Below are 26,149 nucleotides of genomic sequence, written 5' to 3'. Positions count from 1 at the left end.
TAGTGGGCCTTTTTACGCCGTTACACTTAGCAGCTTGAAATTGGGCCCAGAATCAAACCAGTGTCTATATGTAAATATCAAGATACAGTGCTGTAAAGAAAAAGTTGCAGTATGTATAGTTTTTTTTACTTTTACTTCAAGCTGTTTAGTCTTTGGCTTAAAGTCCAGAAAAACGGTTTATTACAAATATGTAAATAATGCCAAGTACTTTGAGTGGTAATGGATTGTACAGAAATGGTAGTAATGGTTATGGTAGTGGTAGCATTTAAAGATTGAGTAATTACAAAGAAAATTGCATAAAGCTTGCATAGCAAGCAATGGGACAATCTATGGCTGAATCGGAATTGACGGCTATGGCTACGGCTGTTGCTAGGGGTGTTGCTAAGGAAGTCCTATATTTCATAACATGATGACGCGGAAATCTAGCCGTAGCTGTAGCCGCCAATTCGGACACAGCCTAAGTATATTCTATAATGGTGTGTCATGGCTGAGCAGTTAAGAGCACTGGACGTAATCAAGCTCTGGGCCCATTTTCATGGAGCTGCTTACCAGAATAAGGTTACCAGCTAAAATACCATTTGCCATGTACAAAATGCAACTGGTATCATGCTTGGTTAATTGGCTGTGCAGAAAAATATTAAGCAATACTTTCTGCTGATATGAAATTGAGCCCTTTCTGATCAGTAGAGTGCTGGTCATGGCACTTGTGTCCTTGGACAGGACTCAAGCTCTGGTGTTTCTGATCAGCAGAGTGTGGGTTCGAGTGCCGGTCATGGCACTTGTGTCGTGCCATGACCGGCACTCGAGTCCTTGGACAGGACTCTGGTGTTTCTGATCAGTAGTGTGTGTGGGTTCGAGTGCTGGTCATGGCACTCCCAAAGTGCAAAGTAATTGTCAATTACCCGTTCAGCAGTGTGTTTCAAAAAGTATGCAGTGTTAAGGAATTGTTCAAACAACGCAGCATGAGGCTTTGATTTTTAGTGTATTTATGCAGTAGGAACTACTAATATTATTTTCACCATTCTTGTGACTACATTACCAATAGTGGGTGAACATGTAAATACAATCAATTTACTAATAAAGACACTATAAAGACACTATACAGGAAGCTTGGAATGTTCCTGATGTAACACCCCCCTCCCCTCTAAATGTGGGATTCCAACCACCAACCTCCGGATTAACTGAGCTTTCTAGCCTTATGTTGGCGGTCTCCCTATTTTGTCAATATCTTTGTTCCGGGGTGCCCTAAAAAAACTCCTGCGAATTTGAATGCTGCTTTGATGAATTGTAAAATTGAATGAATTTTTTGTTAAATAAAATTACGCAACAGTACATTTGACTAGTCCTAACGAAATTGAATGACCCTTTTCAGTAGCATACGATTTTGCGTGAAAGAGAATAGTGTGGTGGTTAAATTGGCTGCTCAGTTGCCGAAATTGACCGAGAAAACCTACAATATAAACTTGGAAAGGAGTCATCTAGTTTCACCTAGTGTCGTAAAAGCCAGCAGCAAGAGCTGGTCAACCATTCATTTTCATTAAATGCAAATAGGTGGTTGAAATTAAACTTTGGTCGTCTTGAATGAATATATATAAATGTAACAGATTGACTGAAACATATCTTAATGAGAAAAACTTAATGCACGAAAACAATTTGACACATTAAAAGCTAAAAAATAATTCCTAGTTTGAGAGGATAAGGGGGAAAGTGCTAGAATTTGAATAGATGTTTATGAAATTTAATGATTTATTGCTGAAGTTGGCTTGTTAAACCTATCTTTATTGAGTTTACATGGCAGTGAACTTCAGACAAAAATAACCAGACAAAAAGTCGAAATGTTGGGGAAAATTCACCAGCGCTTATTATATTATTTGTTAAACTACCACATTCTCTGTACAATTAAAAGTTGAAGAAAAAAAAAAAAACATCCAAGTATTGTTTCTAGACTTTGCCAAATTATAACCACTAAAAAAGAAAAGAAAACAAGAAAAACAAGAATTATACTCCAAGTTGAAAACTATCATTGCTTCAAGTTCCCTGCTAAAGTTATTCACAATCATCAAAAAGATCGAGATAATTACTTAATAATACTCAAAACACAGTGGGAAAAAGCAATGCAAATTTGTTTTGGTGGGAATTTGGGGAAAGAGTAACCCCTGCACATGCTCAAAATCCATTGTTATTAATTTCAAACTAGATTAAAACATCGTTAAATATAATGTTTGTGAACAATTTAATTAAAACAGGGAATTCAAGATGTTTTTAACTTACAAATTCCATGATTTGTTTTTCTAAAATGAATACAATTAAATTAAATAAAGACGAGCCCTGTCTCCAAAAAGAAAATTCATATGAACAAAATCTCATTTTGATGAGCACCAATCTAATGTTGAAACTAATTACAACTATTTCTTGTCCTGGGAACTATTACCTCAGGGGAATTTTGTTTACAGTTCTTGCAAAATTGTACAAAATTAGGAATACTTACAGCTGTTCCAAAAAGTCTGTTTCAGGATTTAAGAGACCAATTTGGGGAAGTACTCAAGTATACTCTCTTGCTACATTTACTTTCAAATTAAATTATTTTGTTGGAGATTTATCGCTTTAGGAGAAAGCAAACCAAGAAGGTGCCTCAATTTGTTTTTTTAAATGATTCCTAAATATATGAAAATCTTTATTTCACTTCTGTACAAAATGAAAGTTCATTGGGTGCGCTCGATTATCTTCCCCAGGTTGACCCCGCGGTGCTCATTCCGGTGAGCCCCTGACAAGAGCTTATCGAGCGACCACACTCACCCTCTCGTGGTGTGGTCATGCACCTTGGGCCAGCCCCAAGTGACCTGTTACACAAGCAGGGCATTTGGGGGTGACTCGGGCGAGCCCCTGAAATGACGTCAAAGCTATTCTAACGTACTGGGGGCAGACCGGGGTCAGCCCAGGGAAGCTAATCTAACGCACCAATTGAAAATCAGTGGACGTCCTCACAATGTCATCAATCTTGGGTCAAGGTTCTCCTTGACTGTCTTCAGAGGTGAAGAATCGTTATCCGTCTCCGAGCTGCTTCCATTTCGGTTTAGCTTCAGATCACCGAAAGTTTTCTTGTACTGCTCCAACTCCCCCCTCGTCAGTTTGCTTTTATTTTGGACTTTAGCCAGTTGCTGCCAAAGTAGAAGTAAATACAAAAATTTAGGTTTGAACAAAGTAAAATTGACTGGAGAGGTATTCTCGCATGTCCGGAACCAAAACAAACAAACAAACATAAGAGAAAATCTATCAAATTTGTTGACTGGAGAGGTATTCTCGCATGTCCGGAACCAAAACCAAAAGAATACTTAATAACAAGTTTTACTTAATAACAAGTTTTAAAAAAATCCCGAATTCCCATAGAGCAAAATATTTATTACCTCTTTAAGGCTGACGTTTTCATTCTTGACTTGTTGATGATAGTGTATCTTCTGCTTTAAGTTCTGGTGACCGGCTAGCTTGGCGTTAACTGCCGTCATTTCCTTGATTACTTCCTCCAGTCGATTCTTGTCCTGCATAAAAGTAATAGTAGTGGATTCTTATAGCATGCATATTCACTCAAGGTGCTTCATCAAACATACTGTATTTTCCTGCAAGGTATGTGGGACTACGTTTGAATTATGAGACCTCCTTTCACATAGCACCACGTAATGGTTTACAAGGTGCTGTGGCGCAATATGCTGCCAATCAAACCAGGAACACCGGGGCGGACCCCTTCTCTTTTCGATAAATGCTTTTACATCCCATACCAATCCTGTATTATTTTCCCTTAAACCAAATGCAAAACGGCAATAAATTATTGGTTTCCAAGACTCAATTATGTCTTCCCAAGAGTGTACCTTTTGGAGTTTCATCTGCTCTTCTTGGAGTTCCTCAAGGGTTGATTTTAGGTCCTCTTTCTCCTTGAAGTGTGTATTCTCCACAGCCTTAACCCTGTAATGTATCCAGAATTGAAGTTTACAAAATGTCACTGAAAATGGTTTTGCGTTTGGGGCTTTTTGGGGGCAAATAAACGGCGATTCTTTTTGACTTGGTGAAGGTAAAACAAAGACAATTTTGACTTAATTCATTTAATATATTTACTTAATGTAGGGCACAAAACATGGTTGGTCAAATACTAAAAATGACCAGAGATCTTTTGACGGTCAATTCATTGGTACTTACCTTTCCAATTCTTCCATCATTTGATCAGCGTTTTCTCCCATTACTTGATTGTTGCAGTGTAGTTGGGCAAGCCTGATGAAGGGACACAAGAAAACAAGAGGGAAATTTAGAAAAATTTAGTGATGACTTTGGTCCATATCAGGGCCTAGTTTCATAAAGCCTGAAAGCACAAAAACTTGCTAAGCAGAGCAAAGTATTGCTTAACAGAAACAGGTATTGTTCTCGGGTCGTGTCCTTATAGTTCGGGCGTGAGAACAGTGAACTTGAGCCAAGAACACACCGCCCAAACTCAACCTACATTAGATAGAACAAATTGTGTGATATGGACTTACGCTGACTCCATCTGCAGTTTGCCCTCTATTGCCTCATCTTTGAGCTTGGTGGCGCTGTCAAACGCAACATTCATTCGACTGACCTCATTTTGTAACTCCTGGATTGTAAATTTAGTCTCTGACTCCCTGAAAATAAAGACAATTACAATAAACAAGAACTTTAACTAGAACTTTAGAACCTCGTTTGTTAAATGATAAGTAGTAAACCGTTTTAAGGAGGACAAAAACATGGTTCCTAATTTGAACAAATTTTGAATAAGCTAGTTCAATGTGTGGGCTAGATCACAAACCAACACACCAGTGTTTGAATAACACTTATTTTATTTGTGTGAGAGCTGCATTCTTGTCAGTTGCAGGCTTTGATAATTTGCTTAAAACATCCAATTTTTACCATCCTTTCATCAGCCAGGGGAAAACATTAGTGCAAGAAGTTTTGGCTCTTACCTGATAAGCAGAAAATGGTGACAGTGAGCAGAAAATTGTGACAGCAAAATGAAAACTTTCTATTTATTGTACACATCAGGGCCCAATTTCATAAAGCCTGTAAGCACAAATACCTGCTAAGCACAGGAAAATCTTACTAAGCATAAAACAATTTACCAGCCAACATTCCATAAAGTTTACACTGTTGCGACTGGTGCCCCACTCATTTTGTGCTTAGCAGATAAATTTGTCATGCAATATTTTTTGAGCTGAGGGCTATCTGGAATTTAATTTCTGATTTTCTGGAAATGGATTAAAACAAAGTTTCTGAGTAGTAAGATAACAGAGACAACTTCTTACTTTTCTCTGGTTTCATTTTGCCACTGTTCAAGTCGATACTCAAGCATCTGACATTTATCGTCAAGAATCTCCTTGTCTACTTGGACGAGCTCCAACTTCTCCAAAGTTGTCTGCATCCGATCCGAGGTAGAAAACAAAAGAGAAAAACTTGTGGATAAAATACATTAATTAACAGTTTCCAAAATTCAGGGAAGTTGTCCAACTTGTTCATCTGAACATAGAAAGATTGGTTTATTTTCAAGGAACTTTCTGCAGAATCAGGGAAAGCTGGCAGTTCTGATGCGTGGACTACAGCCTCATAACATAATTCATTTTTTGACTGTTGTGAAATTGGCCCAGGTAGCAGCTGTTCATTTTTAAAATGCAAAGGGGAAATGAAAAAGAAAATCACAATTGTCTCACCTTCAATTGTTGGATTTCCAAATTCTTTTCTTCTCTGATGATCTCAAATTGCTCCTGAAGTTCCGTGAATGTCTTCTCCTTTGACTTGAACGTGAGGGAAACAAGTCAAGGACTTACATCTCATTCTTAAAAACTACACCCAGAAAAATGACTCTTATAAACAGAGCTAATAAAACTCTATTCCCGGTCGAGACTAACAAAGCGATTTTCTCTGGGTTTGAAAAGTTAGATAATATTTTTAAAATATGGATCATCAGTACAAGGAGTGCCAGAACATGCATATCCTTAAAGGGTTTTTATACATTTTGTAGATCTATTTTTTTTATTTTTCCTTTCTTTTTACTTTTGCCCTTCCTTGGGAGGCTTCTGTTCTTATAATGTGTTGTCCAAACAATTGAAAAAATATAAAATAATGTACACTCCCTGAGATCTTGTGGCCCCCCCCCCCCCCCCCCCCCCCGCCTACAAAAAAAAAAAATCAAACCCGGAGTTTCCTACTCAAAGGATATGTTGCAATTTCAACTCGCTGTGAATCAATGGTCGTTCTCATCTCTGCAGTTTCCAGGTCTGTTTCGACGACGACGGTGGAAATGTTGGACTTGGCCTCCTCCAACTGAGCTTCGTACAATTCTTGCATCGTTTTCATCTCCTCGTTCTTATCTGATAACTAAGGGTGGGTGAAGGGGGGGGGGGCACAACAAAAATATCCAGAATTGTCATCAGGGGGTAGTCTTTTTGAGCTCAATTGGTCGTTGAAGATGTGAGATAATAATGAAAGAAACAACACCCTTGTCACACAAAGTTGTGTGCTTTCAGATGCTTGATTTCTGGACCTCAAAATCTAGTTCCGAGGTCTCAAAATCAAATTTGTGGAAAATTACTTCTTTCACAAAAACTACGTTACTTCAGAGGGAGCCGTTTCTCACAATGTTTTATACTATCAACAGCTCTCCATTGCTCATTACCAAGTAAGTTTTTATGCTAAAAATTCATTTGAGTAACTACCAATAGTGTTCACTGCCTTTAAAACACAGATTTACCAGCCCCTTAATAATTGACCTCTGACCTGTTTCCTAAGTTGATCGACCTGTTCCTGCACCAGCTCCAACTGATCTGTCATTTCTCGCATCAGAGTGTCATGTTGACCTCTGACCTCAGCTAGATCATCTTGCAACATCTCCATCTGGTGAGGAAATAATTCAAACAGTAGCCTCTTTCACAATTTATGAATTTCCTGAGAAAAACACTCCTGTGAAAAATTGGTTAATTGGCGTCCATCAACAAATAAAAAACCCCAATGTAATTCGGTTTGTGGCACACATGTGTATGCTATGTAGGATTTGTTCTTTAAGAACTCGTCTTGCTATTTATTCTACTGCCGCAGAGAATATTTAAAGATTCAGGAGACTACGTGGTTGAAGGAAGGCCCCTGTGTGAAGAAGACGATGAAGAAATGCTCTGTTTCTTGATGTGGGAACAATGCGGAATGGTGTCATATAAATTGATCTCATAAATAAAACAAAAAACCTGTCTGAAAATAAGTAATGGTAAGTGCTTTGAGATGCCCGTAGATGTAGCACTTTATAAAAATTAGTGTTACTTTCCGCCCAGGTAGTAGTTAAAAAGCAGGACAGTTCTTTTCAGAACTGAGAAGTCTCCCGAACATCCGACAAATTTACTCCGTGGTAGTAGAATAAAAGACAGTTCTCTAAAGAACAATCTCTACCTGGCAAGTAGATACACACATGGTGTTACCGCAAACCAAATACATAGTGTTACCCGACGCATTCGCTCTTCTGCAATCGCTCATTTCCAGCTTTCCTTGGGACCCCGCACCATGACACGCTATGGCGATCGGGCCTTTTCAGTCATAGCTCCAACATTCTGGAACAGGCTACCCACCCACATTCAAGCAGCTCCTTCATTGGACACTTTTAAATCTCTACTTAAACCCATCTGTTCTGTCAATCTGGTTATAGCGCTTTGAAACATCCATATTTAGTGCTCTATAAATGTTGTAATTATTATTATTATTTTATTTATTATTATTTTTTGTCTCGCTTCCTCTGTTCCTACCTCCATGCTATAAGCCCAGCCCTGGTTCTGTAGTTCTTCTCCCTTCTCCTCCAGCTCCCGTTGCACCCCTAATACCTCATCCTTGTACTCCTCTAGGCTAGCTTGCAACGATTGACAACGATGCCTCATGTCCTCAAGCTCGTTGGTCACCATGTTCAGGGAGTCTTCCTTTAACTGAATGGTTGCACGTAGGTCCTGGACAGTACTGACCATGCCAGCGAGGGCATCCTGCAGTGGAAAAAAAAAACAGTGATTAAGGAGTTTAATTTTAAGAAACCTCATGCATGGGTTTTCACTCGTGAAAGGAGTGGCAAACCGACAACCCTGTATTCGAGTCCTTCAGTCTCACTACTGGAACATGGTGACTGATTTTGGATGACTGTTTTGGAAGACCTGGAACTATTAGGGTCAATGAACAAACCTTGTCCTCAGCTGCTCTCTTGTTGAGGCTAGAAATCATGATAGCCGCTCGGACAGACTCCTCCTTCGACTGGCTCAGTTCAGAATCCTGTCAATAATCACACAAATTAAAACAAGAATATAAAACAATTTATATTGTATAATTTTTATGTCTTAGTGGAAAGCGATACTTTAACAATAACAATAACATCACACAGTCTCATTCTTATCAAAAACCATAAAAATCCCCACGGTTATAAGGTATCCCATCCTACCTTTTCCCGACAAGCTGTCTGCAAGTCACTGTTCTCGTTCTGTAGACGCTCCGTTACCTCCAGGGTCTCCAGGAGTTCTCGTTTGGTATCAGAGCCCTCTCGTAAATCATCCATTAATTTGGAATTCTTCTGGAATTCTGCGTCCAGTTTCTCCATGAGCGACTGCAAAAAAACATATTTCCAAGAAGAAAAAAAATCAGATTTCCAGCCAAGATTGGGATATAAACCTTACTGAGTGCCGCTGATCTTAGTTTCAGTCTCTGTTGAAGTCTCATGATTAAAGGCACGGGACACTATTGGTATTTACTCAAAATAATTGTTAGCATAAAAACGTACTTGGTAACAAGCAATAGAGAGCTGTTGAAAGTATAAAACATTGTGTGAAATGGCTCTCTCGGAAGTAAATTAGTCTTGGAGAAAGAAGTATAAATTTTCCACTAAAATATTTGAATTTGATTTCGAGACCTCAGAATTAGATTTTGAGATCAAGAAATCAAGCATCTGAAAGCACAACTTTGTGTGACAAGGGTGTTTTTTTCTTCCATTATTATCTTGCAACTTCGACGACCAATTGAGTTCAAATTTTCACAGGTTTGTTATTTTGTGCATATGTTGAGATACACCAAGTGAGAAGACTGATCCTTTGATAATTACCAATAGTGTCCAGTGTCTTTAAGATGCAAGTAATAATTTATTAAAAGTAAAAAACGCTTCCCTAGATGAGTACTGAGACATTATTCTCAGGAGGCGTACCTGCATCTCGTCCTCCATCTGCTGATGCTTCTTCCTTTCATCTTTAACGACCGTCTCCAATTCCTCCTGGCGTTGCTCCTTAAAGTCTACCTCTGCTTGCAGCGTGCCACAAGCATCCTGAAGCTCCAATTTCTCTTCGGTGATTTTCTCAATCTCCCTCACTTTGTTTGAAACATCCATCTCGATTCCGAGGAGCTGAAATACCAAAATAAAATGAAAGCTCAGAAGGACAATCTTTCGTTCTTAAAATGATTTTTTTTCTATGAGATTATTTTCTAATGATATAAGAATGATTCTGTTAAAAGAATGTCCGTTGTGCTGCTGAAGTGTTCCTTAAAGGTTGACTCTTTTCCTCAAAGAACATTTCAATAGCATCAAAGAAAATAGCTATAGATCTATACTAGCTAAAGCTCTATGTATTAACCTGTTTAGTGCCTGGGTTTTTTGTGTTTTGAACCTAAAACCTTTTTTGAAATCCTGAATTAGAACCCCCAAAAATAAGTCCTTCTCACCAAACAAAATATATCTTGCTGATTTGTGTTGCATTGGTACATCCTAAAATCAATAGAAATTCTTGAGTGATAATGCCCTCTCGTGATAACAAGTATATTATAGGTCGTAGATGTATGATTGATGACAAAATAAAATTAAAATTCATAAAACTCCATGAATGGAATACCTTTGCTTCCATGGAAGCAAAGTCTCGATCTCGTTCCATGTTTTGGATCTGAAGTCGTTTCTGTTTCTCCTCAGTCACACGGTCAGCTGACTTCAGCATGATCTTCATATCCTCAGCCTCACTCTTAGAAACTACAAAACACAAGAACAATTTGGGAATTATTGGAGACTTACTGACGGTTTTGCCCAAGCTCTGGTGTTTCTGATCAGCAGAGTGAGGGTTCGAGTCCCAGTCGTGACACTTGTGTCTTTAAGCAAGACAATTAACCATTATTGCTTTGTCTTTCGGACGGGACGTAAAGCTGTTGGTCTCGTGTGTTGTGTAACGCCTGTAAAAGAACCCAGTGAACTTATCGGAAAGAGAACGGGTTCGCCTCGGTGTTCCGGGTTTGAATGACTGCATATACACCATTACATGATGCTATGTAAAAAGGAGCAGGGATCGATTTCACAAAGAGTTAGGACTAGTCCTCACTTAGGACTAGTCCTAGGAGATATACAAAACGTATGGCTAGTCCTAAGTCAGGACTAGTAACTTGTCCTAACCCGAGATAAGACTCGTCTTAACTCTTTGTGAAATCCACCCCAGGTCTCATACTCCAAACATAGCCCCACAATACCTTGCAGGAAATACTGAATATGATCCCATGTGATCACTGTACTGCAGTTTCCAAAGGTTGTATTGTGTACTTATGGGTGTGATCCCTCGCTATACAGCAGTTACAGGTTGAATGGCTTCTGACTGGCACCCCTGAAACTTATAAAATAGGATGACCGCCAAGATAGGGCTAGATAGCTCAGTTGGTAGAGCGCCTTAGTGGTTTATATTTTAAAACAATTCCAACAAATTGTTCACAAAAGCTCAAATATGGCGTGAATCGATGATAGTTTGGGGGACAAGAGGAATCGTGGCAATTGCCGTAAACCTGTCAGACTTACTACAATAGTCTTTTTGTAATTCTTGGAGCTTGGCTGACAACTCCGCAACTTGATCTTTAAAACTGGTTTTCTCCTTTTTCTCAGACTCAAGTAGCTGCAGTACAAAAAAAGAGAAAGAATTTGTCAAATTTAGGGCTGTTTTGACTGAATATCATTAAAAGTCAGGAATGAAAACCCCAAATTCCTTGTACAAAAATGTAGTAATAAATTTTTCTCAGAATGATGTCAGAATGATGTCATCGGATGTTTTGGATGTTGACAAGTTTTGTACTGGCAGGGTATCAGATACAAAGGCAGAGTTGAAATGATCCCTTCCTCTTTAAAAGCAGGGATGTGATAGGCTGTAAAAAAAAAACTGAATTATGTACGCTATGTGTGAAAGCTTGAGAGTGCAAAAGCTCCCGAGTGCGGAGCCAGCTTACATACATTTAGCTTTGTGGTGTTACATATGGTTTTATCTTGATTTTCTTAAGAATTTGATCTCAGTTATAAAATATAATAATATGTAATAGTTATTTCATTTTTTTTTTTTGGGGGGGGGTGGGGGGTGGTGGGTTTAAAAGGAATGGTTTTCTGGTTAAAAACAGAGAAACCACATCCCTGGAAAAGGTACCCCCTTATGATTCCTCTGATCTCATACCTGATTTCTCTGCTCCAGTTCATGCTCCAGTAGCGTTATCGTCTGTTTCAGCTTCAGACTCCCACACTCCTCATCCTCAAGATGCTGTACAAGACTTGAGTTCTCTCTCTGTAAGGAATCAAGATCAGAGCCCATTATCATAAAGCTGCTTTTAAGCAAATCAGGAGGCCAAAAAGTCAAAGATCAAAAGTTCTGTCCCTACCTGCAGTTTTCTGACTTCATCCGTCAGCGCCTCGTTGCATTGTTCTATCATTTGTTCAGGTATCTCCTCGTCTACGATACCCTCAGCACCCCTGAGGGGTGAGGGGCTGTCATCCTCTTCTTCAAGGCGGCAGGGTTGGAGTGGAGTGCTGTCTACCTTTGGCACGGTCACTACCCGATTACGCAGAGTGTAGGCTGCCGCCTTCTTGGGTGTAGTTATGGTCTATGGACAAAAAATTATATCAGATATTGAGAGAGTAAATTTGGTGAGAAAAGACTCTTGATAATAAGGGAATAAAAAAAAAGGTCTTTTTATTAAAAAGGCTTTATTATTGGGAATAAAAGAGTGGCAACTGTCTTTAACGTCTGTATGAAACCTTGAAGGGTCTTCGACTGTGCGTTAAAGGACCTCCCCTTAAGAGTAACTATAAATATATTAATAGTAAACTTGCGGGTACAACCATGGGTAAAAACTCTTTTGAGGGAGTGCTGGCTCTGAAAAGAGCCGGTTTGGTCTTGACGTTTCGAACAGTATACTCTGCTTGTCTTCTCTTTTTTACCCATGGTTGTACCCGCAAGTTTACTATTAATATTTATATTTATAGTTACTCTTATTCTCCACACCATGCAAAGCTTCAAACACCATTGACCTCCCCTTAATTCTGCTCAGTCCATAAAAACCTTTCCGTTAAATATCAGTGTATTGTTTTTTGTGCATCACACAAAGCTTTATTAAGTCCCATGTGAAGGACGCAGCAATATTGGTAGAGAATCTTGCTTAAGGACCAGGACTCAAACCCACACTCTGCTGATCAGAATCAACACAGCTTGAGCGCTTGTATGCTTGACAGCCCCGCCTTGACACAAATCAATCAAGGATTTGATTTTCTTGGACCGACTTCTTCAGCACATTTGACAGTTTTTGTTGAAATCAGGATAAATTCTGAGAAATGACAGCACCTTAATAAAGAAGGTTTTGTGATCTTGTTTTGCTCACTTTATAAGCTGCTGTTCATTTCTTACCATGATAGTCTGCATGTGTAGATTATTCATCGTGTCTCTTTCAATCTTATTCTTGACTTTCATGGCTTCCAGGGCGTTCTCAAGCTCGTTGACCGACTTCTTGTAGGAGGCTACCTCTGCTTCCAGTTTCAGCTGAGTCTTGCGAGAAACCTCTGCCTGTTCAAGAAGCTCCTGTCTTGCCTGGTAAAGGAAGATGTGAGAAGCAATTTATAAAAGGAAGTTACAGAATGCCATAAGAAACTATTTTTAATTTTAAAGCTTAGTTGTAGATGAGATGACAGCCCTACTGATCTTATTTTCAATAATAATACAAAATTAATATCCAGGGAAATTGTTTCAGGATTTCCCTTGAATCCCAAGTGTGAAAAGTTCATAATAGAAACATATATATGGAACTGTTTGAATTTGTTGTTTATGTTTTAAACATGGAACCGTTTTAATTTAATAAAGCGACTCACTGAATCTCTCTCGGCCTGCAGCTGTTTAGACTGTGTCTTGTATTTATCAAATGTTGACAATACAGCGATGTGCTGGTCCCCATGCTGAGACGGTGTCCGTGATGGGGATAGACAGACACTCTTCCTTCGGTCACCTCCTGCAAGTGGACATGACAAAAAATAAATCCTGGCTCTAGAAAATTCCCGCTAAGCAAAATTTCGATTGTTATTGTAAAATGCGCTAAATGTGAACTAGTTATTATTATTATTTAATGGAAGTGCCCTTTGCCAAATTAAAATGGCCTTGCCCTCTCAAAGATGAAATTCCAGACCTGACGCCACGCACAGCTCTCGGACTTTGTTACCTCAGTGAGGGTGCTGTTTAAGCTTTTGATGTCACTAGCAAGATGTCCTCTCTTACAGCCGATAGGCCTACACTGCCATGGTTTTGGTGAACAATGACTTCATGCCTAGCAAACTTTTCTGCTTAGCGGCCTTGTGAAATTAGTACCCAATTTCATAGAACTGCTTTAGCACAAAAAATAGGTTAGATCAAAAAAATTGATGTGGTTACCAGAATAAGGTTACCAGCCAATCAACCATTCCACACGTATCATCTGTGGCTGGTATCCCGCTTATTTTCACTACGCAGAAAATTGTTAAGTGTCACTTGCAGCTTAAGCAGGTTTCTTACCTTCCAGGTTGGCCATCAATTCTCTGAATGTTTTCTCCAGTTGTTGAACTCGCTCGTTATCGGATGCGATGCTGGCTCGCACCGTCTGCAGCGCCAACAGCTTCTTGTTCTCATTGCGGAGGTTGTGGTTCTCCATGGCGTACTTGGTGACCGTTGGGTTGTGGGCGAGTTGATCCTTCAGAGCTTCAATCTCACCTCTTAAATTATTCTAAAAGAGGAACGGATTTTTATCAGTCAGTTCAAACCACAACCAAGAGCAAGGGATTTAACTGTCTCATAATAATGAAAAAGGAGAAATACCGACCAGTGAAAAACTTGGTGGACTGGTGGAGGAATATCATTAATTTTGGTTTTACCCATATACACCAATGTGTGTTAGCACTGTATACCCAGTACTTTCCCAGCGTTCTAAGAAAAAAAAAACACAGGCATATTACTCCTGTGGGATTGGAACCTACGACCTTTGCAATTGTAGAACAGTGTCGTACCAACAGACCACCGAGAATATTGTTATCGAAATCACTCGATGACTAATCCAAGTTAAGACAACATAACTTTATATCTAGATATGGGATTTCACGTCTTGCAATTCACTCTTGAAGAAGCACTGCAATTTCCTCTGGCATTTCTATGAGGAAAAGCACAGAGCGGTGCCCCTGTAAGAACGAAGTTTAGAGCGAGGGCCTAAAAGGCTAACAAGAAAACATTTCCAAGATATTTTGCTCTTACCATGATCTCACTTTGAGCGGAGTCCTCTGTCTGAGTCTTAGACTTCTGGAGATGGGAGATGGTGTTCTCCCTGAAGCGGAGAATCATCTTGGTGGATTGTATTGACTGCTCCTTCTTATTGCAAAGATCTTCTAGCCTGGTGATCTTCTCAAGTAGAACCTAACCGTACAAGAACGAGACCGATGTAGAAATACAGGCTAAGCAAATATGTTAAAGAACGTTGCTGTGAAAAGTATTCCTGTGAAACAGTTAACCTTTCTAGCCTGGTGATTTTCTCAAGAAGAAGCATAACATGACAAGAGTGACACAGGTGTGAAAATACAAGCTAGCCGTTGTGTGTTTCATAATATCAATAAGTAATACTGTGAAACATTTAACCTTTCTATAGCCTGGTGCTATAACTAAGGGAATCAATGTGTGAGGTATGGTGTAACTTTTGAGCCATGTAACCACACAAGATCTCTCCAAGCTTTGGATCTTCTATAAACACACAACACTATGGCAGAGAGGCGGGTTCAGGCTACCAATCTGACCAGCCTTTAATTGAAGAGACTTAATGACCAGGCTCTTCAAGATTTTGTATAAAAAAAAAATATATATATAAAAAAAGAGATTGTGAAAACTTCTGACCTCACCTTTTTCTCATTTTCTACTTTCTCCCTGAGGAACATGGTATCTAGAAAGTAGTTCTTCCATTTCTTCTCATTATTGGAACTCCCTGTAAGGAGACTACTTGGGGTTGTTAGGCTGGTTGGCGTCAGCAGCACTTTGAGGGGAAAGAAACACCAGATAGGAAGATAAATCAGAAGGTTTGGAGCATTTGAATGAAGCAGATGAAGTCAGAGTGAGTTTGGAGTTTTGCTGAAGTTCTAGTATTTGAGTGGGAACGGAATGTGCAATTTAGCTGACAAGAGGGTGATCAGCTCCTTACGTACCTGGATATGTCGATGATATCAAAGCTGACTTTAGAAGGAATGAGATGCATGTTAGAGCCAGAGGGGTGTCCGGGTCTCTTTTGGACACCCTGTTTAAAACTTGGACACCCTGTTTTAATTCCCATTTACATGTAAATGTTTTGTAAGTGAACAATTTGGACATCCAGTTAAAAAATTTCCACAAAATGTTGAAACCTGTTACAAAATCCTGGCTCAAACCTTGCTAACGGAAAGATGCTTTAACCATAGAGATTAGTTTAGTTTTGAAACATAAGAGAATTACCTGGGTTGTTGACGTCAACAGGTACGCCTCCTTGTCTGACCTGTAGTAGCTGTTCTCTCAGTCGTTTAATCTCTGCTTGAAGGTGGGCTGTATTGCCTTGAGTATCCTCATTGACAACAGCCTAAAAACAACGACAGGATGTTCATTAATAAACAACATTAAATAATCAGCTGACTTGAAACGTCGAGTTGAAACCAACGGTTCTTTTCAGAACCACCCCAACTCATTAAGAAATAGTCATTACATGGTGCTACCGCAAACCTTTCCATATTAATTAACAAGTTATAAACTAGAACCAACGAGCAAGTTTTAAACGAGGAACATGCTCAAAATAGACTTCAACGTCAGCATATCATTCGGCAAAGACTTGCGTCCTCAAATTGTAATGGGGCGCATTGCAGGAGTTGCATCATCAACTTTTTTCTTTAAATCGTCGCTATTCTCAGCTCTCACACATGTCTACCACTCCACTTTATCACATTGTCTATCCAAGATTGTCTTATCCAACACTGGTATATATATTTTTAAATATTACCTTGTTTTTAATCATCTTAGCTCTCCTGGCGAAGTTCAGTGTAGACAATGTTTCCCCAAAACACCTTCAAAAACGAAATAAAAAGTAAACTTCCGTTAGTCAAAAGCATTATTTAATCCCAAGGAAATATTTAAAAAGATTTCAAGCAAACTTTTACTAGCCTGTTTGTTTCCGGTCCACGCAGCAACAAACTACCAGACCTTCTGATCAATCAAACAAGGGTACCAGACTAAATCTACCTTGTTCTATCATAGGCTGTGTCCGAATCGACGACTTCCGACTACAGCTTCGGCAAGATCGCGCGCGCGTCTGCCTATTCTTCAACATGGCAGAAGCATTGATCTAGCCGAAGCTGTAGCCGAAGTCGCCGTTTTGGACCTGACCATTTCTTCCCAAATTGGGATGTACTTTAATCCCCTAATACTCTCCCATTTAGAAATTAAAAAAATGGCCAAATCACTTAACCTTAAACATATATACCCCAAAATCCTAAAGGGGTAAGTAATGTCCCTGATCGGGGTATCTTCAATGACACTTGATTGAGGTATACTCACCTAGCACCAGGATGCACATTAGCAATGATACACGTCTTAGCGTTACCACCCAAGGAATCCTGTAAAAAAAAACACATAACAAAATCAGAAAACACTGAAAAAGTAAAATTCTTTATAAATATATAGAATTTAAAACGGTTGCCACTTTTTATATCAATCTATCTTTGATGTAGAGGGCCCCAAATGATCAGGGCCCAATTTCAAGCGTATTTCAAGGGTTAGCAGGGAATTTTGGCTTGTGTGCTTGCGTACTCCCCGATACTAGGCATTCTACGCTTACAAGACTTACGCAGAAATTCAGCGCTTACACATAAGCGGAGAATGGTGATCCCAAGCACAGAGTTCGGCTGTAAGCAGAGCCATGAAATTGAGACCAGCTGTGCTGGACGGGTCACCCTCGTTAAATATCATTTGAAATAAATGAATAAATAAGTTTAAGACTGACCCTCAGTAAGAAGCTGAGCTTTGAATCCCGATACGGGACATGCCTCGTCTTCCCATGACTGATGTCCACCAGAGCCGTAATGACGTGACCTAGGGTCAAGAGAGACTTGTTGATACTCCCTGCCTCCTTCAACCTCAGACCAGACGTCTTGGTGTCTTTCTGCCTCTCGCTTCCTGCCAAATCCACCAGATTGAGCTGCGAGACGCGAATGTTGGACACACCAGCTTTCTTCTCCTGAATAAATGAATATTTACAAGGTTAATAAATAATTAATAATGATTGATGAATATGTAATAGAAACAGAGGAAGGTGGAGATAAATCAAGCTCTCCCAACTGAAGTGAGTTCAGGAATATGTACAAGTAGAGATTCCGGACAGTTTACCTGAGGTCATTCCAGGAACAGGTTCTGAAACAAAAAATTCTGAAACTAGAATCTGAATTTTAAAGGAGGTATGTTGCTAACCCCTGGAGTTAAAGTTTTTAAGGAACTTTTGGGAATAGTATCTTCGTTACCTTTGTCTGAATAGAGAAGGTGAACACAGCATGACTACGACTGCTCTCGCGGTTCATTGAGGTAGATGCTACTCGCCTATTCAACCAGCCGGATGATAGCACCTACACAATAACAAAAACAAAAACACAACTTTCCGTGAATGATCATATCTTGTAGAGAGTTTTATTTGTCATAGAGTTGAGACCATTGTCCTTCATCATGGTGCAGTTTGTTGTTTCAAAGTCAATGCAACCAAACCACAGAAACAGAACCAGGAGATAGTTATGAGACCAACAAAACTCCCTGAAATCTGAAAATTAACAACCTCATAGGCATCGCTTGGAGTGGTGACGACTTTCTCAATCAGACCGTCCACGAAGACTCCACGCTTGAAGTTTTCTCTAAGATGAAGGCCGGTAGAGGCTGGGTCCAGGAGATCAAATATCTGCTCGTTGTAAATCTCCAGGAATGAAACTCTGCACATACTTTCAAAGCGTTCTCCTTGCTGCAGACAAAGACAAAATATAGAGAAATAGTTCAAAATTTGGACCAAAACCAAGCAGTCACGGAGAAACTTGACGAACAAAAACAATGTTATGCTTATAACTGAAGTCAATTTTCTTAGCTCAAACCAAAATTATTAAAATATTCACTTAATCAATTCCCTTGTGGTTTATTACTTGATATCTGGAAAAATGGTTATGCGGCAGGTTAAAAGGCTTCTGAGTGGCACCCATAACAAAGATATTGACAAAATAGGGAGACCGCCAACATAGGGCTAGATAGCTCAGTTGATAGAGCGCCGGCACGTTAATCCAAAGGTTGTTGGTTCAAGTCTTGCTCTAGTCAATTTTTCAACCCCAAATTAACCGACAGACAGTTTACAGAAGACTTGAATGCAATTTGAGCCCACAGTCTGATACGAGCAACAGCTGAGCAGGGCTTGGGTTAACATAATGTAATCATTTCTGAATTTCTCTTTAGGGAAAAGCAAACATAGATAAAGAACATAACGATTACTAGAGCAAGCTAGTCGAAACGTTGAGACCAACCCAAGAACTGACTCCGCGGTAGTACAGTTAATTACGATCCTATAAGCTAAAGCCTATTTCTATACCATCCGCCCAGGTAATAGTTAATAAGCAGGACAGTTCTTTTCAGAACTGAGAAGTCTCCCGAACATCCGAACAATCTACTCCGCGGTAGTAGAATTAAGCAAGACAGTTCGCTTAGAACAAACTCTACCTGGCAAGTAGATACACACATGGTCAGGCCTGTATGCTTCGTTTTTGAAAGGGCAAGGGCACCAAGGCATTTTCTCCTTTAGTAAAGGGCACCCTATGAGTAAATTGTAAATTTCTACTGGAGCATTTCAAGGGCACCGAGGCAATGACCAGGGGCAACGGAGGCAATCGCCTTCGTTGCCTCCGTGAAGTATCAGGCCTGCATGGTGTTACTGCAAACCAAATATTTATTGATACCTCACCATGCATTGCCTCAAATCCTATATGAGTAATAATGGCGTGGATAAGTTGGCTAAAGTACCTTTTCTCTTTCCCGGTTGACGAGGTTGAACAGATACTCAAAGCTTCTTGGGATGACGCCTCGTAGCTCATGGTGGAATGTATCCGTGTCTTCTGATGGACCTGTGACAGGTATAAAACATGCCTCTGTTAACTTTCGGTTTGATCAACTTCTCAGTTACTTCCTGTAATAACAGTCTACCAGAGTGGACTATTTAGGAAGATTCGTGGTTATGGATACATAAGTTTTGTTCTTTGAACTACTTACCAATCATAGTAAACGTCTTCCCAGATCCTGTCTGACCGCTAAAATAAAAAACAAAAAAAAACATGATTTAATGTTAATTTTAATGACATACACTGTAATTGAAACAATTGAAACTTTGCATGGTTCGTTGTGTAAATCTCTTTAAAATAAGGTTGGTTTTGAGAAGAACCTGTGGTTCAACACTTTGATCAGTATGCTCTCCTCCGGGATACGATCAGAGCATACTGATGTATAAGAATTTGTCTTCTTTTCTTATTGGGAGTAAGAACAAAAATGTTACATTAACAAGCAGCATTAGGAGAAAATTTATTGATGATCATATTTGACACTTACTAAGCGAAGATGGTGGAGTTATAACCAGCCACACAGCTTTCGATCGTCCTCTTACCAACTGCTGCAAAAACTGCTTCCTGATCGAAAATAAAAAATGAAAAATTATAAAACAATCAGGGATCAGGTAAGCTTTTGGGGCATTGATCTAAACTGAAACGTCATAACGTTTACAAAATGTTTCCTTCATGGTGTTAATCTTGGTTGTAAATGGCCTGGGAGCATCATAAATTATTTTATCTTGATGACTTTTGTGAGATTGGTATTAATGAAAAACAATGACAAATTGCATTTATTGGCTAGTGACTGAAATGTTGGCGTATCGGCACGCAATTTGCGCATATCGGCCCAATGCTCTAATTTGTGCCTGGGGAGAAAGAAACTTGTTTATATTATATTATACCTGTGTCGTATTAATATCAGCTACATGATCAAACGTAAAGACTTTGGGCTCAGGTTTGCACGGTAGGATGACCATATCCGGTGGCTGGACGGTCAATATCTGGCTTGAGTCTAAACCATTGTCCTGATCAGGTGGACGAACTCGGAGGTATACCTTAATCGAATCCCCATCGCTGAATACAAAAGGCAAGAAGACAATGATAGAATTAAACGTATTTCAAATTTGTTTTTTTAGGGGAGGGGGGTCATTATGTGTTTGTTTAAGAAAAAGTAACTTTTATGTGTTTAAAAAGCATTCAAAGGCGTTTTCATACAGTATAATTTCTGAAAATTCTGAAGATTCTTTCCACTGAGCATTTGTAGAGAAAACCTGTGTTTCCTCTTAAGCCTGGAATTTCATTTTTGGGAGTTTATTACTTTTTGAATCATTTGCAAAGTGAACTTACTACTGGAAAACCTTACAGTACATAAGACACATTTGAGGGGCACAAAGGCCAAGAACAGGTCAACGAAGACCTTTGCCTCACTGTGTAATTCCAGCCACGCTTCTTGGTAGTCAAAATCTTCCATGGTCTTTAAATATTCCTGCGAGTAACCCAAGTAAAAATTTCAAGACATTTTTAACTAAATATGCATTAAATTAAGACTTGCTGAGAGTCTGCTGAGTGTCTGTTGTCATGGCTATTTCAATTTGTTTTTTAGCCTTCGAGAAAGACTCTGCTAGGGTCGAATTGTCGGAAGCCATTAACTACTTTTTTGCTAATATGACAACCTAACATTTATTCAACATTTGAACAGACTGGACATTTTGAGATGATCTATTACTTACCCATCATTCCCATTGTCTTCAGTAGACCAGAGCAAAGCAGAAAACATGAAAGAAACAAACAAGTTAAATGATTAAAGAAGCTGATCAAAAAGGTGTAAACGGTTCAAAAACCTAGGTAGGTCTGTTCAGAGGGCAGGGCAAACATCTTTTCCTTAGATAAATCGAACTCTCCATCCTCCTAAAAAATGGTTGTTAAATACGAGTACGAACCCTTCTTGCATACCTCTGCAAAATGTGTCAACTATTTCCACCATTTCAGTTATCTGGGCCTGGGGCGAAATTTATTTTGTAAATTTGCGATTTTGAAGTATTTAAAGTCTGAAATTGAAGTAGTCTGGTAGTTGCAATAACGTAGCCCTCCTGCCACGCCTGCGGACCGCCATCGGCAGGAGGGTTACGTTATCCCAACTTTTTGAAGTACAAAAAGTATTTTCAATGAAATTTATTTATTACTACAGTACTACAGGAGCAGAGTACAGTATTAATTTAATAATAACAATTTAATAATAATTAATTAAATTTAATATCATCATAAAACCAGTAAATAAAATTCAACTTGCCTGGTAAAGTTCTTCATTCATCAGAAGTAAACATAACAATAACATGGTCGGTAATTGTTTTTTTTTTTTTATTATATAAAATATTATCAATAATTTCTAATTCTAAAGACGAAAAATTATCAACTTCTTCGAAACATAGAGTAGGCCTATACGATACGACATTATTTCATTGAGATTAATTGAGCTTAAAAGTAAAAAGTAATTTGAGTTTTATAATAATTTTTAAGATAAATTTTTCAATTCGGGGCGAAGTGGTGTAAGAGAAGTACATGTATGATTTAGTGGGAAATGGGGCGAAACTTCACAATACGTGGGAATGTCATTCAACGAACGCGAACGAGAACGACGGTCGTCGTTTCGGGACGAAATATGCAGAAAACTCACCTAAAGACGGCATTCTTGATTTTTTAAGATCCTATCTAAGGTCTTCTTCAATCTTAATTGACACTCTCAAACCCAGCAAAAGTTGTAAATAATCCTTAACTTTGAGAACGATCATTGAAGTTGGAGCGATGCTTATTTTGAATTTTGGCGCTGATGATAAAAATGGCGACTAGTTGACCTTTGACATTTTGTTTCAGACTTTTATTTTAGCCAGTTGAATAAAATATAATTGTATGTTTTTTTAATAAAATAATTATTTGATTTTGGGGGGTTGAACAAAGAATTGACTAGAGTGGAATTATTTGATAACATTAAAATGTCAATAACATTTTTTTTTTGAATACAAATATTATGTTTTCAATATTTTATACACTTTCTTTTATTTTGTTCGGTAAATGACCTTTGACATGTTGAATCCAGAACGTTGAATGTCGTCTGCAACAAACATTTTGTGACTTTTGAACAGAGGTTTTGTTCAAGATTGAGACGTTTTAAGCAAGCCAACTTAACAAATTGAATATGTCTGGCCGTGGTCGCCAATCCATAGACTATGTAAAACCGAGCGAACCAAGCTTTTTGACGAAATTTAAGCAGCAAGCAGGTTACAAAGAAGGGCCAAACGTTGATACGAAGGTAATTATTATTATTAAGATTTTAAACCACATCGATTGAATTGAATGACATTTATGTCAATGCATGATGAAGTGATAAACAGTGATGATTGAGTTAAAAAAAACTTAAAAAAAACAACTAAATATTTATATTAAACTATAGACTAAGACTATACATGCTAGAGCTAGCCACACACAAGCCCAGCTGTTTTGTATGTATTTAATTTTAAGGAACCGGATCTACTTGTTGCTAGGTTTTTTTAATCAATATTTTTCTGCAGTATCTCATGACTGTCATCGGTATCTTGTCACTGTCCGTGTCACTGCCAACAATATTTGTTAGTTCTTTAATAAACAACTTTTTTTTCTCTTTTTGATAATCTTTATCTTAGTTTTTCTTGATGATAACACTTTAATATTTTTGTAATCAATCAAAAAATATATTTCCTAAAAAAAATAAATACTTATAAAATAAGTTATAAATTACTTTCTGAACTTCAGTTCAAGTTCATACTACTACTAGCTACTGTTTTTGGTTTGAAATGATAACCTTGAATTTCGTCCGACTATTTAATTTTGTATATTAGAGAGAGGTTCCGTCATTTGATGAGGATGATGATCGACCAGAAGAAGATGATGAGAAACCAACTGTTGTTGTACTCCGTGAGGGAGATTTGTCCCAAGAAGAGGTCGATAACTACGCCCAAGATAAAGGAACAACTGGTAAGGTATTTTGTTTTTGTCCCTTGTGTTCTGGCATTTTGAGGATGTTTGAGTTTATGATGAGAGAAAAAACTGATAAAAATTGTGTTGTACTAAAGACGATTACAAACCCATTTTTCGAACTAACTTAAGAACCGTTCAGACACACAGAGTTGAACTCGAGCGGGTTAAACCATCGGTTAAACCAACTTTAGTACTGTTTCTGAACGACCTCTATTTTGTCTAGGGCTGATCCCCACAAGCCTTGGCTTATTTGAACAGCCTCCTTACTCCCAACTTATATTATGACATTTGTCAGTATCATTTTCATGTTAACTCTCTGTATGATGATTTCTTATTGTGAGAGTGGAAATGAATGTTATATTGAATTGAATTGAATAAAATTTTGAGGTTTATTTTGGAATATAAAGTTGTCAAAACATAAGGGTGTTGGAACGAAAGGGTGTCGGAATATAAAACAGTCACTAAAGAGACATTCCACTCTGACTGAATTTATATTATTTTTTCCCCTCTCTTCAGATGACAACGAATCAGCTGGAAAAATCCTCTTCAAGAAACCTTTTAAAAGATCTTCAGAGGAGAGTGCAACATCCGATCTCAACGTGACATCCAATAAGAAAAAGAAACCCAAACGAGACAAGAAGAAAGGAGGCGAAAAAAGTGAAATGAAAGAAGTGAAGAACAAATCTTTGCTATCGTTTGGTGATGACGAGGAAGAAGAGACGATGGAAAAATTGGGAAATATTGTACCTTTTATCTAGAGGGGTTTATCACTGAATTGTCCTAAGCTTTTAAAACGATACCCTGCAACTTGTTCGCAAGGAGTCTTCAGTCTTGTTTGGTTTAATTTTAAAAACTTTAGAAATGGATATTTGAATACAAGATGGCATTAATATGGTCCCTCGATCCACTAAGCGAAAGCAGTAGTCCCGGCCAATTTCCTACCTTCCATCCAGGACATTTCTTCTTCAGATCTTAGAGGTCTCCAGAATTCCTTAAAAATCTACTCTGCAGTAATAGAATACTCAAGAAAAGTTCTCAAAAGAACATAGAGATGTACACATTTCAAACCATACCTTACCATTCAATGCCTAAAATCATTTAAACAACTTTTTTGTTTGGAAACTTACTTTTGTAAAACCCTACAATAATTGAATCTTACCTGTCCTTGAATAAATTTATCCTTAGCTTTTAAAAGGAGTTCATGCAACTACTGCCCCAGGGGTGGATTTCACAAAGGTAGTCCTAACTAATAGGACTAGTCCTAGGCAAGATTAGAGATAGGACCAGTCCTAAGTTAGGACCAGTAATTCATCCTAACTTAGGACTGGTCCTATCTCTTAGCATTGCCTAGGACTAGTCCTAAGTTAGGACTACCTTTGTGAAATCCACCCCAGGAGTCTTAGTCCCCAAAATGTTGCATCGATTTATGTATCAAAACTTGAAATTAACTCTGAAAATTATTGTTTGAATCATCACCAAAGTACTTCTCTGTTAGTAAAACTTATTTGTGGAGAAAAAATACTTATACAGTTACTTGTACCGTTTGGATTGTTGTCAAAAGATTTGCTTGAAAGTGCCGCCCCTATTGTGATCACAATGTACACGATGCATACTAAGTGTGCAACGAACAAGCAGTTTCCAATTTGCATGTTCTTCGTCACATGCACAGTTTTTGAAACAAATTTTTGTAAAACTCTTGAGTTGTTTCTGAAATGGTCAGTTAACCAACCATTTCAGACACAGTTAAATGTTTACAAAAATATCTGTAAAAGCAGAGGCTTTTTCAAAACTACATGTTTATTCTCAAAATTGAACACTACAAATTATGAGACAGGATCAAGGCAAATTAGGTTTGTACATTTTATATTCATAATTTATTATATTCACCTTTAAATTTACATTTGTTTTTTTCTTTAATAATAGAAGTATCTGCAGAAGCATTTTTTAACATTAAATAACGACATATTCACATTTATATCTATTTGGTGTTTCTTTTGTAGTTATACGTGTTTCACTTTAAAAGAAATTTATGAAGATACTGAGTAAGTCGTTATCAATTCTAGACGTCTGATCGCTACATCTCCCTCATCAAATGTTCCACTTTGATGCTCCAGTATGCTTTGTCTAAACCAACGTGCTGCATGCAATATCTGTGCAACGCATCTTAAAGTGCAGCAAGCCTTTCCAAAGTAGTTAAAAAGTTAATCACAACATACTGGAATGTGCATATATCTCAAGAGTCGGCATATTATTTAAAGGCAGTGGACACTATCGGTAATTACTAAAAATAATTATTCGCATAAAACCTTTCTTGGTGACAAGTAATGGGGAGAGGTTGGTGGTATAAAACATTGTGAGAAACCGCTCCCTCTGAAGTGCTATAGTTTTGGAGAAAGAAGTAATTTTCCACGAATTTGATTTCGAGACCTCAAGTTTGGAACTTGAGGTCTCGAAACCAACCATCTAAACGCACACAACTTCGTGTGACAAGGGTGTTTTCTTCTTTCATTATTATCTCGCAACTTTGATGACTGATTGATATGTTGAGATACACCAACTGTGAAGGCTAGTCTTTGACAATTACCAATAGTGTCCACTGCCTTTATGTGATATTTGCATAATCAAAATTTTTGAATCCTTTCTCTGCAGCTGACAACAAAGGAGACTTAATCCCAGTTTCATTTTGCGAGATGTGTATTATATTCTTCAAGCTGTTTTGTC

At 38.3% G+C, this 26,149-nt stretch overlaps 2 protein-coding genes across 2 annotated transcripts; one reads left to right on the top strand and one right to left on the bottom strand.

Moving 5' to 3' along the window:
* LOC139935121 (kinesin-like protein KIF15) lies at positions 1 to 22,248 on the bottom strand. The gene is made up of 34 exons (XM_071929587.1): positions 22,092 to 22,248; positions 21,148 to 21,163; positions 20,320 to 20,491; positions 19,920 to 19,996; positions 19,587 to 19,624; positions 19,341 to 19,441; positions 18,121 to 18,300; positions 17,816 to 17,917; positions 17,302 to 17,535; positions 16,857 to 16,915; positions 16,303 to 16,366; positions 15,768 to 15,888; positions 15,185 to 15,315; positions 14,550 to 14,708; positions 13,821 to 14,028; positions 13,148 to 13,284; positions 12,690 to 12,869; positions 11,668 to 11,889; positions 11,466 to 11,573; positions 10,826 to 10,919; positions 9,888 to 10,018; positions 9,209 to 9,403; positions 8,456 to 8,617; positions 8,203 to 8,289; positions 7,782 to 8,009; positions 6,772 to 6,888; positions 6,217 to 6,372; positions 5,706 to 5,798; positions 5,304 to 5,413; positions 4,521 to 4,646; positions 4,189 to 4,260; positions 3,864 to 3,957; positions 3,405 to 3,536; positions 1 to 3,158 (listed from the first exon to the last, which is right to left on the bottom strand). The coding sequence occupies exons 1-34, from the start codon at positions 22,102 to 22,104 to the stop codon at positions 2,982 to 2,984; spliced, it is 4,296 nt and encodes a 1,431-aa protein (XP_071785688.1). The 5' UTR covers positions 22,105 to 22,248; the 3' UTR covers positions 1 to 2,981.
* A 258-nt stretch (positions 22,249 to 22,506) lies between these two features.
* LOC139935123 (uncharacterized protein KIAA1143 homolog) lies at positions 22,507 to 24,673 on the top strand. The gene is made up of 3 exons (XM_071929591.1): positions 22,507 to 22,724; positions 23,290 to 23,425; positions 23,945 to 24,673. The coding sequence occupies exons 1-3, from the start codon at positions 22,611 to 22,613 to the stop codon at positions 24,184 to 24,186; spliced, it is 492 nt and encodes a 163-aa protein (XP_071785692.1). The 5' UTR covers positions 22,507 to 22,610; the 3' UTR covers positions 24,187 to 24,673.
* The last annotated feature ends 1,476 nt before the right edge of the window (positions 24,674 to 26,149 follow it).

This window comes from Asterias amurensis, chromosome 3 (genome assembly GCF_032118995.1).
Source record: "Asterias amurensis chromosome 3, ASM3211899v1".
NCBI lineage: Eukaryota > Metazoa > Echinodermata > Asteroidea > Forcipulatida > Asteriidae > Asterias > Asterias amurensis.
The sequence above is the reverse complement of the archived record's forward strand: the minus strand, read 5'-3'. Positions and strand labels throughout refer to the sequence as shown.

What these genes read in the sequence shown, in the direction of transcription:
- LOC139935123 (XM_071929591.1), top strand. Translation starts at nt 22,611, where the DNA reads ATGTCTGGCCGTGGTCGCCAATCCATAGACTATGTAAAACCGAGCGAA. An exon ending in GGCCAAACGTTGATACGAAG is followed by an intron (nt 22,725 to 23,289) that starts GTAATTATTATT and finishes TTTGTATATTAG; the next exon opens with AGAGAGGTTCCGTCATTTGA. An exon ending in CCAAGATAAAGGAACAACTG is followed by an intron (nt 23,426 to 23,944) that starts GTAAGGTATTTT and finishes CCCTCTCTTCAG; the next exon opens with ATGACAACGAATCAGCTGGA.
- LOC139935121 (XM_071929587.1), bottom strand. An exon ending in AAGTAGAAAATGAGAAAAAG is followed by an intron (nt 14,709 to 15,184) that starts GTGAGGTCAGAA and finishes TTGTACGGTTAG; the next exon opens with GTTCTACTTGAGAAGATCAC. An exon ending in CACAGCGAGTTGAAATTGCA is followed by an intron (nt 5,799 to 6,216) that starts ACATATCCTTTG and finishes CTTGTTTCCCTC; the next exon opens with ACGTTCAAGTCAAAGGAGAA.